General features: G+C 38.3%; 1 protein-coding gene across 4 annotated transcripts in view; it reads left to right on the forward strand.

Annotated features, from left to right (window-relative positions):
• UQCC1 (ubiquinol-cytochrome c reductase complex assembly factor 1) overlaps window positions 1-14,173 on the forward strand; it is a 141,979-nt gene that overhangs the window by 58,804 nt on the left and 69,002 nt on the right. For all 4 annotated transcript variants that reach the window (XR_012473713.1, XM_074212076.1, XM_074212077.1 and 1 more), the window contains one exon: window positions 1,771-1,879. Coding sequence is in view for 3 of the 4 variants with exons in the window: in XM_074212076.1 (XP_074068177.1) it covers window positions 1,771-1,879 (109 nt within the window). In the remaining variant the exon portion in view is untranslated. The remainder of the gene's footprint in view (window positions 1-1,770; window positions 1,880-14,173) is intronic.

Below are 14,173 nucleotides of genomic sequence, written 5' to 3' on the forward strand. Positions count from 1 at the left end.
CTGAGATGAGCAAGTCCATCATAGTTGATCATCACACAGTGTTATTAATTTGTACAATATTCTTCTGGTTCTGCTCACTTCACTCAGTATCAGTTCAAGCAAGTCTTTCCAGGCTTTTCTAAAGTCTGGATCCTTATGAGTTCTTTTTCTTTTTGGTTTTTGCAAGGCAATGGGGGTTAAGTGACTTGCCCAAGGTCATACAATTAAGTAAGTATTAAGTATCTGAGGTCGGATTTGAACTTAGGCCCTCCTGACTCAAGGGCCAGTGCCACACAGCTGCCCCAATGCATGATCTCTTAAAGAACAGTAGTACTTCACTACATTCATTGTTTGTTCAGCCATTGTCCAATTGATAGGAACCTCCTCAATTTCCAATTCTTTGCCACTACGAAAAGAACTTCCATAAATATTTTTGTATATGTGGATATTTTACCCTTTCTAATAATCTCTCTGTGATACAGACTTATTAGTGTTATTGCTGGATCAAAAGGTCAGCACAGATTTATTGGCCTTTGGGTGTAGTTCCAAATTGTTCTCCAGAAAGCTTGGATCAGTACACAGCTCCACCCATAATGCATTTGAGTCCCAGTTTTCCCATTCCGATCCAACAACGCACATTTTCCTTTATTGTCATTTTGACCAATCTAATAGGTGTGAGGTGATACCTGGGAGTTATTTTAATTTGCATTTCTCTGGTCAGTAATGGTTTAGAGCATTTTTTCATAAGATTATATAGATAGCTTTAATTTCTTCATCTGAGAACTGCCTTTTCATATCCGTAGACTACTTATCGATTAGGGAATGACTTGATTTCTTATAAATTTGACTCAGTTCTCTATATATTTGAAAAATAAGCTGTAGAAATTGTTTCCCAGCTTACACTGTATTCTTTTTCATCTTGGTTGCATTGGTTTTATTTGTGTAGAAACTTTTTAATGTAATCAAAATTATCTATTTTGCTTTTTAATAAATTCTCTATCTCTTCTTTGATCATAAACTCCTCCTCCCCCCTATGGATTTGACAGATAAACTATTTCCTGTTCTCCTAACTTTCTTATGGCATCACTTTTAGGTCTTAATCCTGTACCCATTTTGATCCTGTCTTGTATAGGGTGTGAGATGTTAGTCTATGCCTAGTTTCTGCCATATTATTTTCCAATTTTCCTAGCAGTTTTTAACTGCCCCTACTTGTTCAATTTTTAACCAATTCTGAATGGTTTTGTTTATTGATACTTTCTGACATTTTGAAGACTGGAAGTGCTGTCTCTTACACTTTTTTTGTTATTCCTATTTTTAAAAAAATATTTCCTTGATATATCTTACATAAACCTTATATTTTTTCCCCCAGCATTTAGCATACCTTTCTGTACATAGTAGGTAGGTGTTTAATGAATACTTGTTGGATGGATAGACTAATAAAGAATCATCATTTATTCACCACTTACTGTGGACCAGGAACTATTGTAAATTCTGGTGATACTAAGATAAAATGGAAACTCAAGAAGTTGATTTTGTAATTATTAGTGAGACAACATGCACATACAACCTATACTGAATATATCTACAAAATGAGTACAAGATAGTTTTCTGGAGGGTGATTCCTACCCTACTAGGAGGACCAGGATAATCTGGAAAGGCCAGGTACCCCAGCAGATGAGACTGGAATAGAAGGCTTGGTGATGGGAGGTAGAGTTCCTTGGGTAGTTTTTGTGGGGAAGTCTGAGGAGAAAAGACTGAAAGCAACTTATGACTGTTTGCCCCTTTTCCCAGGATGTGTCTTGTCCGGATGAAGCAGGAAGGCCGTTCAGGGAACTACATGTGTCGCATTATAGTTCATTTTATGTGGGAGGACGTTGAGCAGCGTGGTAGAGTCTTGGGGGTAAGTGACCCTTGTCAGATATTTGTTTAAATCTCTCAGTCTTTGGTTTGCCTCTCTCAGGTCAGAAACACCAATTGCTTAGGAAAGATCTCTTTTCCTCTATTTTTGAATTGCTGCTTTAAAGACATAGTTAGTTCTGATATGCAAATTATGTCCTGGATAACTAAGAATTCAACTTGTAGTGTTAATCACATCACTAGAGGTTAGGGGAGATGCCTTTGTACCACAGACCATTGCAGGGATTGAGGCTCTCCCAGCATACTCTGAGAAGAGGGGGTGCCATGAAGCATTAATCACTGTGGCTGACAAGATAGAAATATTGCTCAGTTTTAATGAAGCAGACTGAAGCCTGACATATCCAACAAGAATGGTTATGCTGGAGGAGAAAATCACAACATGAGCTGCCGAACCAATCTGAGAGTCCCCACGATGTGATACAGAGGTCTCTGGACTTTCCTGGGTTCTAGTCCAATTTCTGCCTATTGCTAGCTTTGTGATGAATACCTCACCTCTCTGGGTCTCAGTTTCCTCAGCTGCAAAACAAGTCAAATAATTCTTGATCTCTTTTAGTCTATCTCAAAGACCTGCTTGAGAGATGCACTTTGTGTCTTGTGCTGAGTTGAAGAGGCAGACCCTAGGCAAAGATGGGACACTCAGGCTCCCTTGTATTTGAGACTTATTGCTAACAAGTACTTCATGAGTGAATTCTTTGTTGTATTCTAGGTACTTGCCTTGGCCTGCAGTCCTGGTGTACTTTTGGTGCTTAGGTTCTTTCTTTTGTTGTTTTTTTTTTTACCTTTTTTTTTTTAAGCAATGGGATTAAGTGACTTGTGTAAGGTCACACAGCTAGGCAGTTATGTGTCTGAGGCTGGATTTTAATTCAGGTCCTCCTGACTCCAGGGCCAGTGTTTGATAGACTGTGCCACCTATCTGCCCCCCCCCCCCCCCCTTTTAGGTTCTTTCTAAGGAGAACACAGCTTCTTCTGCACAAGTCTTTTTCACTTTGGTTGATGATCTCAAACTGCCAGCAAATTAGACTTTCCCTCAGCAACAATAGAGGTTAGTAGTCTAGCTCTCACTGGAGAGCATTCCATCACCATCTTCTATCTATCGAAAGGGATCTTCCTCTACACAGGGATTCTTCGTTTTCTGCTACCTCCTTATTACTGGCCTTCTTAGGTGAGAGAGGAGACAGACAATATCTGACTTCACACCTGTGTCTCCCATCTCCTGTTATACTTATCCTTTGAAAATGAAAGAGTGTTACTCTCTCCCTAGTAATGATCATTCTCACACTTGGTTCTTATCCTTCACATCCCAGTGAGAGTTCATGATCCAAACTCCATTCCACATACCCTTCTGTCCCACTCATTTCTATCCTTTTCAGCCACTTTGTCTTAGTCTCAGCCTAACACTAATTCTCTACTGTGTCCTCTAGAATGCCTGTTGCATAGGCAAGAAAGATCCCTTTATCCTAAATTATTTCCTCTCCCATTGCTTCCATCTACTATTTCTTATTGGCTCCCTTGATGATACAACCTCCCTAGCTATCCTTTCCAAAACTGACTACACCTTCACTTACTCTTCTTGCCTCTATTGAGGTAGGGGAGTTGCTCCCCATTGCCACTTTCACATTCTTCCTATTCCTCTTATTCAGTGACATCTCTTTCTTTGAGGTTCATGCAGTTTATCTCTGTTGCTCAACCAAAATCCTAGTAGCTATTGTCACTCTGCTTTCTTCCTTAAAAATTTGTTATGTAACTCACATTTTTTTCTCCTCCTCACACTAGGAGAATCATCATACTTTTTGATTCTCTCTAGCAACTCAGTCACCCAGTCAGTTAGTTCCTCAACCTTCTCACTTCCCATGACCCTCACCCCACCTTAGATATATAGATGGTCATGCCCTTGATCTTGTCAGGACCCACAGTTGTAATATTCAAGAATTCTGAAATCCCCTTATCCGACCTTGTCTTTTTTTTTTTTTTTTTTTGCAAGACAATGGGGTTAAAGTGACTTGCCCAAAGTCACAGGGCTAGGTTTTTAATTATTTAATGTCTGAGGTTGGATTTGAATTCAGGTCCTCCTGACTCCAGAACCAGTGTTCTATCCACTGTGCCACCTAGCTGCTCCTTAATTGTCTTTTAACCTTTCCCTCTGCCTTCCTCAAATTTACCAAACTCTACTCTGTAGCCACATCATAACCTCCAATTCCTTGACTGCTCATTTCTCTCCCAGGCCATCTTCCTGTATCAGCCACTCTTCTCTTTTATCATCTTGAATTCTTGGTAAAGCAGTTCAGCTCTACACTGTCCTCTCTTGAATTCCTATCCCCCCTTTTCATTTCAGAAGTTCTTTCTCAAAGACAACCAGTGATAACAGCATGAGCTCTTGACTTGCTTGTGAGTTGGATTTGAATGAAGCAGAGCTGGCAAATTCATCAGCCTTGCTCTCTCCTCTAGAGTCTGATATCAGAGTCCAGTAGCAAGACAAAGGTCAAGACAAGTGGTGATGGCCCAGGATGCATTGAGTGTCATTGACCTTTCTAAATCAAGTTCTTTCCCAGGTCATTATTCCCTGCGGAGCCTCAACCTTGGATCATTCCCACCATTCAGTTCCCTGGCACATACACATGTGCTGCTGAAAGTGGAGAAAATCACACAGCTGTTCTATGATCTTAACTGGATCCTCATTGCTGTTGGGCAGTCCCACTATACCTCCCTAATCACTTCACTATCCTTCTCCACAGCAGCTCTTTCAAACCTTCTCATCCTCCTTCAAAGCTCCCATAGTGGGCAGCTAGGTGGTGCAGTGGATAAAGCACCGGCCCTGGAGTCAGGAGTACCTGGGTTCAAATCCTGTCTTGGACACTTAATAATACCTAGCTGTGTGGCCTTGGGCAAGCCACTTAACCTCATTTGCCTTGCAGAAACCTAAAAAAAGCCCCAAACAAACAAACAAAAAAACAAAGCTCCTATAGTTCCCCCCATCCTCACTCTCTCAGTTGATAACCTTGTCTTATATTTTATGGATAAAATTGAGGCTATTTGCCGTGAGTACCCTCTTCCCTTCTTTATGTTAGGTACCTTCTTCCTCTCCCTCAGTCATTCCTGTCTTACATGATGAAGTGATCTTACTTCTTACCAAAGTCAACTCCATCTTTTTTCCTCTAATTTATTACATCCTCTTTCATCCCCATTCTCCATTTATTTTCAGTCTCCCCCTTGTTCTACTGGTCCATTTCCTGCTGCTGACAAACAAGACCATGTCTCCCAATTCTGAAAAAAAATTCTCACTTGATCCTTCCATCTCTGCTATCGTCCTATAGTTTTCCACCCTTTGTAACTAATTCCTCAAAAAGTCCAACTACAGTAGATGTCTAGACTTTCTCTTCTCTTATTCACTTCTTATAATCTGACTTCTGACTTCATCATTTCACTAAAACTGATCTCTTCAAAGTTACTAATGGTCTCTTCGTTTCAATATCCAAAGCTCTTTTCTCATTTCTTGATCTCCTGAACTTCTCTGGAGTCTTTGATAGTCAATCACTCTATTCTCTTTTTTTTGAACTTTTTTTTCTCTAGGAAAAAAACCACCCTCTCCTGTTTTTCCTTCTACCCATCTGACCATTTTCCCCTCTTGTCTCTGTTGTTAGATCTTCCTGCTGATCATGCCTCCTAACTGTAGACATCTTTCAGAATTCTGTCCTGTTTCTTTTTTCCCTCCATATTTCTTCACTTGGGGATCGCAGCTCCCATGGTTTAAGTACTGTCTTTGTGCTAATAATTCTCAAATCTGGGGTGGCTAGGTGACGCAGTGGAGCACTGGCCCTGGAGTCAGGAGTACCTGAGTTCAAATGTGACCTCAGACACTTAATAATTACCTAGCTGTGTGGCCTTGAGCAAGCCACTTCACCCCATTGCCTTGCAAAAAACCTAAAACAAAAATAATAATTCTCAAATCTACTTTTCCTCCCCCAGTCTCCCTGCTGATCTTTTATCTCTTATCTCCCTCTACCTTTCAGACATCTCAAACTGGATGTCCAGTAGACATCTTATGCTCAACTTATCTAAAATAGAACTCATTTTTACCCCTAAAACCCTCCCTTCCTCCTATGGTCCCTTTTACTATTGAGGGCAGTACCGTCTTCCCAGTCCCTCTGGTTTACAGCCTAGGAGTCATCCTGCATTCCTCACTATCTTTCCTGCCCCCTTTCCCTATAACCAAGCTGTTGCCATGACCTTTTGATTTTGCAACATATCTCAATCTGCCCCCTTTTAATGCAGCCTCTCCTCACCATGGCTGGATTATTACCCAACCCTGATCTGCCTTCCTTAAATGTCTTCCCTCTCTAATCCATTCCTCTTCATCCTCTATGTCCTATCATGTCACACTGCCATCCCCACCCCCTACTCAATAAATTGGAGATATCTGGTTGCCTCCAGCAATAAAAACAAAATGCTCTATTTGGCATTCAAGGATATTCTTAACCTAGCCCCCTCCTACCTTTCTAGTCTTCTTGTACCTTTCATCTTACTCTTCAGTCCAGTGACATTGGTCTCCTGACTATCCTATGAATAAGTTACTCAGTTCTCTGACTTTCCCACTTCTTTCATTTCCTTGAAGCCCTAACTGAAATCTCCCCTTTTCCAGGAAACCTTCCCCAGTATTTCTTAATTCTTGCACCTTTTTACTGCTAATAGTTTTCTGTTCAACCTGTATATTACTTGTTTTGTATGTATTTGTTTGCATGTTATTTCCCTCATTAGCCTGTGAGTTCCTTAAGAGCAAGACTGTCTTTTGCCTGATACATAATAGCTACTTAAATGTTTATTGATTGATTAAAGTCCATTTACTAATTCCTACCTGTAAGATATGCTATAGTAGGCAGTGGCCAGGGTGCCTTTGCATGGAGCATATCCTCTGAACAAGCTTTATAGGTTCCAAGCTGCTAATGCCTGCTCTTAAGTAAAATATTATCATATACTTGCAGAGAATGGAGATGGTAAACTCTCAGTCATTTCTAACTCATTATTGACTTCTGTATACTTTGGACTGTGGTAATATCAGAGTAATTTTTCTGGAATTTCTCTTAGCTCTAAATATATAGCTAGTTCATATAACAGATTGGTTTTAGGTGGTCTCTTGACTGAAGACAGGAGTGTGTATTAGGTGACTTCTAGGAAGGCCAGGTTTCATTGCTATGCCTATGAAAAATAATGGTAGTGCCATATAGATTTGAGGTAATCTCAAATTATTATTTCTGTTTTAATCATTAACTACTTGCTTTCTCCATGTGATAAACATGTAGGGAAGAAAGCTGTTCCCTAGCCTCCTCAGGGCAGGTGCATGTGTGGGAACATCTGAGATTTCAGTTTCTATACTATGTAACTTAACAGTTACATTAAAAGAACTATGAAAGCCTGAAACACATTCTGTCTGGGACTGCCAAGAGGTGCTATTGCCAATCACATTGAGACCTTAGATTGAGGTCTTCCTTATTCAGAGGTCTTTTTGACCTTAAAGACCATCTAGTCCAGGAGTTTTGATTTGTTTTTTTTCTTGTATCAGAGATTCTTATAGTATTCTGATGAGGTGTATATATTCTTTCCCAGAATGTTTTAAAATAATTGGATCAAATGCTTAATTTCAGGTTGATGAAAATGACCAGAACAGCCACAATTAATGGTAAATAGTTCTTTAAGGTTTACAGAGCACCTTAAAATTATATTAGGAAGTAGGTGGTATTATCCTTATTTACAGATGAGGAAACTGAGGCACACAGTGGTTCAGTGACTTGCCCAGTATTACACACATCTAGTAAACATGTGAATCTGGATTTGAACTCTGGTCTTTCTGACTGCAGACCCAGACTTCTGTCCATTTTGCCACCAATTGCCTCTCTGGACCCTGAGGATCTCAGGTAATGGACCTATAATTTAGTCCAAACCCTTTATTTCACAGAAAAAAATCTGAGGTCCAAAGGAGGAAAAGACTTATGCAGGATTTCAGAGCAGGTTAGTGGCTGGGACTCTCCTGAACCCAGTTTTCCTAAATCTCAGAATAGGACTTTTCAATTACTTAGGAAAATTGAAATTTATAGATTTCAGCAGTTAGATCTGGATTGTTACCCTCTCTGAAAAGCCCTGTTTCCTTCCTGAAATTTTCCTTGCACACTTTCTCTGATCTTTCTTTGCTTCCCCATCACTCTTTCCTTTGCACGATGGTTGTCCATCCGTGTTTGTGTGTGTGTGTGTGTGTGTGTAAAACTTATAGGTTATAAATTTCTCTCAGACCAGGGTGTCTTGTTTTCCATTCTTATATCCCTCTGCACCTATCACAGATCTTTGCACTTTTAAATGTTTGTTGAATTAAATTGCCAAAGGAGTTTTTAAATAGAGAGCATATGCATTCAAGTGTTGGTTTAGAAATTACTAACTACTTAACAGGATTACAGTATAAGCCAATGGGAAAATACTCTCCAGTTTTCAAAAATTTATACTATACCAGCTTTTATGTAAAGTGAGGCATGCTCATGCAGCTGGGACAGAAATCAAATTGTGGCTGACAGAATTAGCTTTGACATTTTATCTGGAATGTTCAGAGTTCTTTTTTTTAACTTCATTTGAGATTCAAACATATAAATTAGCTGCAGAAATGAAGTTCATCATATCACCTCATCTGGTCTTGTTTTATTTCATTAACTGGTTCTTAAAATCCTTTGTGAGCCACATTGCAGCTGAAGAGGTTGGAGACCTTTTTCCTCGGGCTCTTTGCCCCATTTCTGAGTGTTGGTAAGAGTTGAGAACTAAGACTTGACACAGCTGTAAAAACAGACATCGCCTTTGGCCTCAGCACTTTCTCCATGTGCAGGCTGCTTTCAGATGTGCATTTCACTTGCTGCCTCTTGTACTAATGAAGTCAGTTTCTTTTGGTGGGTGCTTGTGGCCAGGTGTGTCCAGTCCTGTGGTAAACTGGTACTCTTTACTCCAATTTTCCATTTGTGACATTTCAACCTAACTTTAAAAACAAACATAAAAATTAGCTCAGGGCAGTGGCTCAAAAGTGTTAATAGTAACATTAGATTGGCTAAATGACTTCCCCTGTGCACTGCTCTGTCCTGCCAGACATCTCCACCTTGTAACTTACAATGAGCATGTAAAAGCTTTCCAAATGTAGCCTAGGACTAAGAGGAATTGCAGCCATTTTCTTCTCTGTCAATGGTCCTCAGCCTCCCTGGGGTCTCCCTGGGACTTGCAAAGAATTTCTTTCTAGGAGAACCCCATGAATAAGAATAAGCCTGCTTCTAAGGCATGTTCTCTGCCTTTCAAGATAGTCTTAACAGAGAGATGTTAAGTGTCTTAGCTGGCAGAAGTAAAACTTGGTGGGACAAAAACTTTGAGAAGAAAATTAATCCCCCCTCCCCAATTTTTTTTTTATTTTTCCCTCAAAAATAATTTGTTTTTTCCTAGACTTTCACATCTTTAAATACATCAAGCATAATTTTATGAGAAAATTAGGTTAGAATAACATTTTTATGTCCTGAACTAGTAAAGAGTTCTTTAAAAAAGTATTGTATTCTCTGTTTTTTCCTTTCTCTACTCACTCTTCCTAAAGTGAAGTCCTGTTAAGTGTATGGTTAGTATCCCTTATGAGACTGTTGGGAAGAACTGATGCTCTGATTTAAGAATGTTTTAAGTCCCAAATAAGAATATCATTAATAATCATAATGTTTTATAATGTTTTAAAGTTTGAAAAGCACTTCACATATTTTATTTCTTTTGATCCTTAGAATAGCTATACAAAGTAAGTGCTTATTATTATTCCTCTTTTACTGAGGCATAGAAAGATTGAGTGACTTGTCCTTGGTCATAGAGTTAGTAAATCTCTTAGGCAAATTTAAACTCAGGTTTTCCTGACCCTCTAGTCAATGTTCCACTTAACTATACTATATATGTGTCTGTAATTCAATAGAAAAGCATTTCTTTAATATAGCTTCAGTTTCTGGGGTAGAAGACTTAAATATTTATTAATTTTTAAATTCAGTTTTATTTTAATGTCATTTCCAGAGTTTCTTCATTCCTTCACCCCTTCCCTGCCTGTCAAGAAGGCAAAACATACAAAACCCATTGCAAATATGAAATAATGCAAGACAAATTTTCACATTAACCATGTTTGGGGAGAAAAAGAAGCAAATTGAAAAAAGTAAACGTCACACTTCACTCTGTGCATTCTGAATCTCTCTGTAGTTTGACAGAATTTTTCATCATGAGTCCTTTGGAATTATGGGTCATTTTGCTAATCAGAGTTACTAAGTTCACAGTTGCTTATCTCTGTAAATTGCTGTTACTCCTCACTTCACTTTCCATTATTTCTTATAAGTCCTCCTAGGTTTTTCTGAAATCATCTCCATCATTTCATATAAGTAGAATAGTATTTCACATTATTCATATACAATACCTTTTTCATCCATTTCTCATTTCATGGGTGTTCCTTTAATTTCCAATTCTTTGCCCCTCAGAAAGTGCTAAGTGTGCGTGTGTGCGTGTGTGTGTGTGTGTGTGTGTGTGTGTGTATATAATATATATATATGTGTGTGTGTGTGTGTGTGTGTGTGTGTTCTTTTCCTTTGAGGTCTTTGGGACTTAGACTATAAAGAAATTGCTCATTATTATGTACAGTTGAATAGCTTTTTGGGCAGAGTTATCAGTTGTTCTCCATAATGATTGGACTAGTTCACCTCTCCATCAGCAATATATTAGTGTATTTTGCCACAGTCTCTCCAGTTATTTGTCATTTTCCTTTTCTTTAAAGATTGTGTTTTAGAGGATTCTTCTTACTAGAAGTTCAGGACCCCTGGGGTCTCACTCATTTGGAAAGATTCATTTCTAGAAAGAACTCCTGTTTCTCCATTCATGTTTTGGTGCTGCCATGGAAGGTGGTAGTACAGCAGAGTGAAAATATAGCATATAGTAAGTGCTTAATATATCACTTGGGCATGGAAAATCAGATTTTCAGAGGCTTGGGTAAACAGAAACCATTTCTGGCCTGATGGACCCAACCCTTTCACCATCCTTTCCTGTGTAAAGCATTCAATTTAAAGGGGAACTGCATACTTCCTCTTAAAACTTGGTGAAACAAAATTTCCTATCATGCTCTTTAGGTCAACTTAGAAACAATTGAGGCTTTAATGTTTAATACATTTAAAATTTTGATTTCCTTTCATTTGATTTTTAAAATTTTTCCAATTACATCCCTTAGGTTAGATCCCATCCTGTCTCTTCAAGTGATCCTTTTATTCTTTAAAAGATAGACAATTCATGGGTATACATTTTAAGACTCTCTTGAGATGTCAAAGAATTTTGTTCCTAACCCTTGCCTATCTCAGCTTCTCCTTCAGTTCTTGTCTCCTTAAACTCTACCAGTCTCCTGAATGGTTTCATCTTTGGTGTCTACTTCATTATTTACTAGGTTCCTTCTATACCTACTTAGGCAGCAATGGAGAGACTGATAGACCTAGAGTCAGGAAGATCTGAGGTCAGATTTAGCCTCCAAACATTAGCTCCAAGACCCTGAAGAAGTCTATCTCACTTTCATCATCTGTACAATGGAAATTATAATACCACTTATCTCAGGGTTGTTATAAAGATAAAATGAGATAATATTTGTAAAATACTATATAGTTATTCATTATAATCATCATCATCATTATTATTCTTGAAAATCATAGCTCTTAGACCTGAAAGAACCTCAGAGATCATTTCATACAACCTTTTTATTTCATGTTTATTCAAAGTTTTATTGTTAAGGGGCAGCATGGTTTAGTGGTTGAAGTACTTGGAGGAGGACTTGGGTTCAGATTCTGCCTTAGAAATTAACTAGTTATGTGATCATATGTATGAAAGTCCTTAAACTCTATGTATGTTAAATAAATCCCCAGAATTTAACTATTTTTTTGGTGAAGGGAGATAACATCTTGGAAATTCCCCAAAGTGATGAAGCCTACTCATTATTTCTCAGTGTACCTCACCCCATCCCCTTCAAGAAAAACAATCAAGAAAAACCTTTAAGACAGTAAACCCCATCTGTCAGTTTAGGATACATTCTGTACTCAGAATCCTCTAATTCTCTGCAGTATGGACATAAACGGATTTCATTATATCTTCTCTGAAATTAGAGACAATGTGACTCTTCATTTTATAGAGGAAAATATAGAGGGGGAAATTGATTTGTCCAAGGTCTCACAAGGAGTAAATGGGAGACTGAAGATTTGTCTCCAAACCCAGCCTTTTTTCCATTCCTTGTTGCCCAGTACTTTATCCTATTGCAGTCAATTCAGATCAAAATATTTATCAAACAGCTATTTTCCTGACTCTGGACTAGGCACATTTGGAGCTGTTCTTGAGGGAAAGCTCTGTTTTGGAGGAATTTGTAGTCTCATAATAGTATAGTCTAGCTAGAGAACCATATTGCTAAATAAGGCAGACTATAGAATTGCTGTAAGAGAGATACAAAGTTTGGGGAAGCTAGGTGGTGCAGTGGATAGAACACCAGCCCTAGAGTCAGGAGAACCTGAGTTCAAATGTGGCCTCAGACACTTAATAATTGCCTAGCTGTGTGACCTTGGGCAACTCACTCAACACCATTGCCTTAATTAAATAAAATTAATTTTTAAAAAGAGGTTTAAAGTTCTCTGGAGAAGGGAAAAATAGTATCTCTGAGGGGAATCAGGAAGCCCATGTGAAATATTTGGGCTCAAGTTTTGAAAGTAGTTGGTTCAAGAAATATTTGTATGATTCTTTATACTACTTTCTCCCTTTTCTGCCATTATGTTCCCTATTGCTTCAGAGAAAAAAAATGGACCATCCTCAGATCTAAGAATTGTTTTTTTATTTACTATATTTCAACAGTTGCCATAACCAAAAATTTCACTACCTAGTCACCCACTTTACAGTGATGAGTACTATGAAATAATTATAGAATTTTTGACAGATAGAATTTTGGAGGTGGAGTACAAACATCTCTCATACACATGGAAGGAACAGAAGAAATGGGAAGGTTGGAAAAAATATAAGGTATATTGAGAGCCAATGAGGAGTCTGGAATGTTTAGGAGATTTTTAAGCCAAAAGACTCAAAAGGTAGGGTGAATTTTGGATACTTTGAAAAAGAGGTTCTGTAGGCAGTAGGGGTGCATTTGACAAGATTAAAGCTGTTATTTTATGAAAGTAAAGTGGCAGTGTGTACAGCTTATATTGGAACCAAAGAAGGCCTAATTCATTAGAAAGATAAAATAACAAGCGACAAGGAAACAGACCAGCAGGTCACCTTTGATACATATATGCTGAATTGATTATATACCTCAAAGGAAAGGCAACTTAAGATACTTATTTTATTTGGTGTTGGTAAAGTACCAAATTTTTTTTTAAATTGGAAAAAGATATGTTTTGTTGGGAGACAGGAGAATATCATAATTAGGCAAGATTAATAAGGACCTGAATTATGGTAATGGCTGTGAGGATGAAAAGGAAGAGACTGATGTGGAAGATATTGCAGCAATAGAATGGACAGAACTTGGTGGTTCATTAGATATGAAGCATGGGAACAAAGGGAGAGGTGAAGAGCCTGAAGATGAGAAGGACTGATTTGGGGTTGACATGATGAGTTTGACTTAGACATAATGAATCTGGCAGAGATAGAGATGTCAGGGAGACAGAAATACATCACAGCTGCAAGCTAGACATTGGAACTAACAGTAGCTGAAATAGTGGACCATCACAGGTTAATCCAACATCTTTCAGTCTCAAGAATTTTTTTTTTAGGATTTTGCAAGGCAATAGGGTTAAGTGGCTTGCCCAAGGCCACACAGCTAGGTAATTATTAAGTGTCGGAGACTGGATTTGAACCCAGGTACTCCTGACTCCAAAGCCAGTGCTTTATCCACTACGCCACCTAGCCGCCCCCAAGAATTTTTTTTTTGAGCATCTTTGCCAGAACTTATCTTTTAGGAATCACCAGTGCTTTTTCTGATTCTGTTCAGGAGATAGCTTAATTTTCTATCTGAAAGCTTGCCTCTACTCCAGGGAATTTTTCAATAAATTTTCTTTTCTTTTTTTTAATTTTTAAATTTATTTTTATTAAAGATATTATTTGAGTTTTACAATTTTCCTCCCAATATTACTTATCTTCCCCCCAGCTCCCCATGGAAAGCAATCTGTCTTTACTTTGTTTCCATGTTGTACCTTGATCCAAATTGAGTGTGATGAGAGAGAAATCATATCCTTAAAGAAGAGAC

The sequence above is a fragment of the Macrotis lagotis genome, chromosome 1, assembly GCF_037893015.1.
Source record: "Macrotis lagotis isolate mMagLag1 chromosome 1, bilby.v1.9.chrom.fasta, whole genome shotgun sequence".
NCBI lineage: Eukaryota > Metazoa > Chordata > Mammalia > Peramelemorphia > Peramelidae > Macrotis > Macrotis lagotis.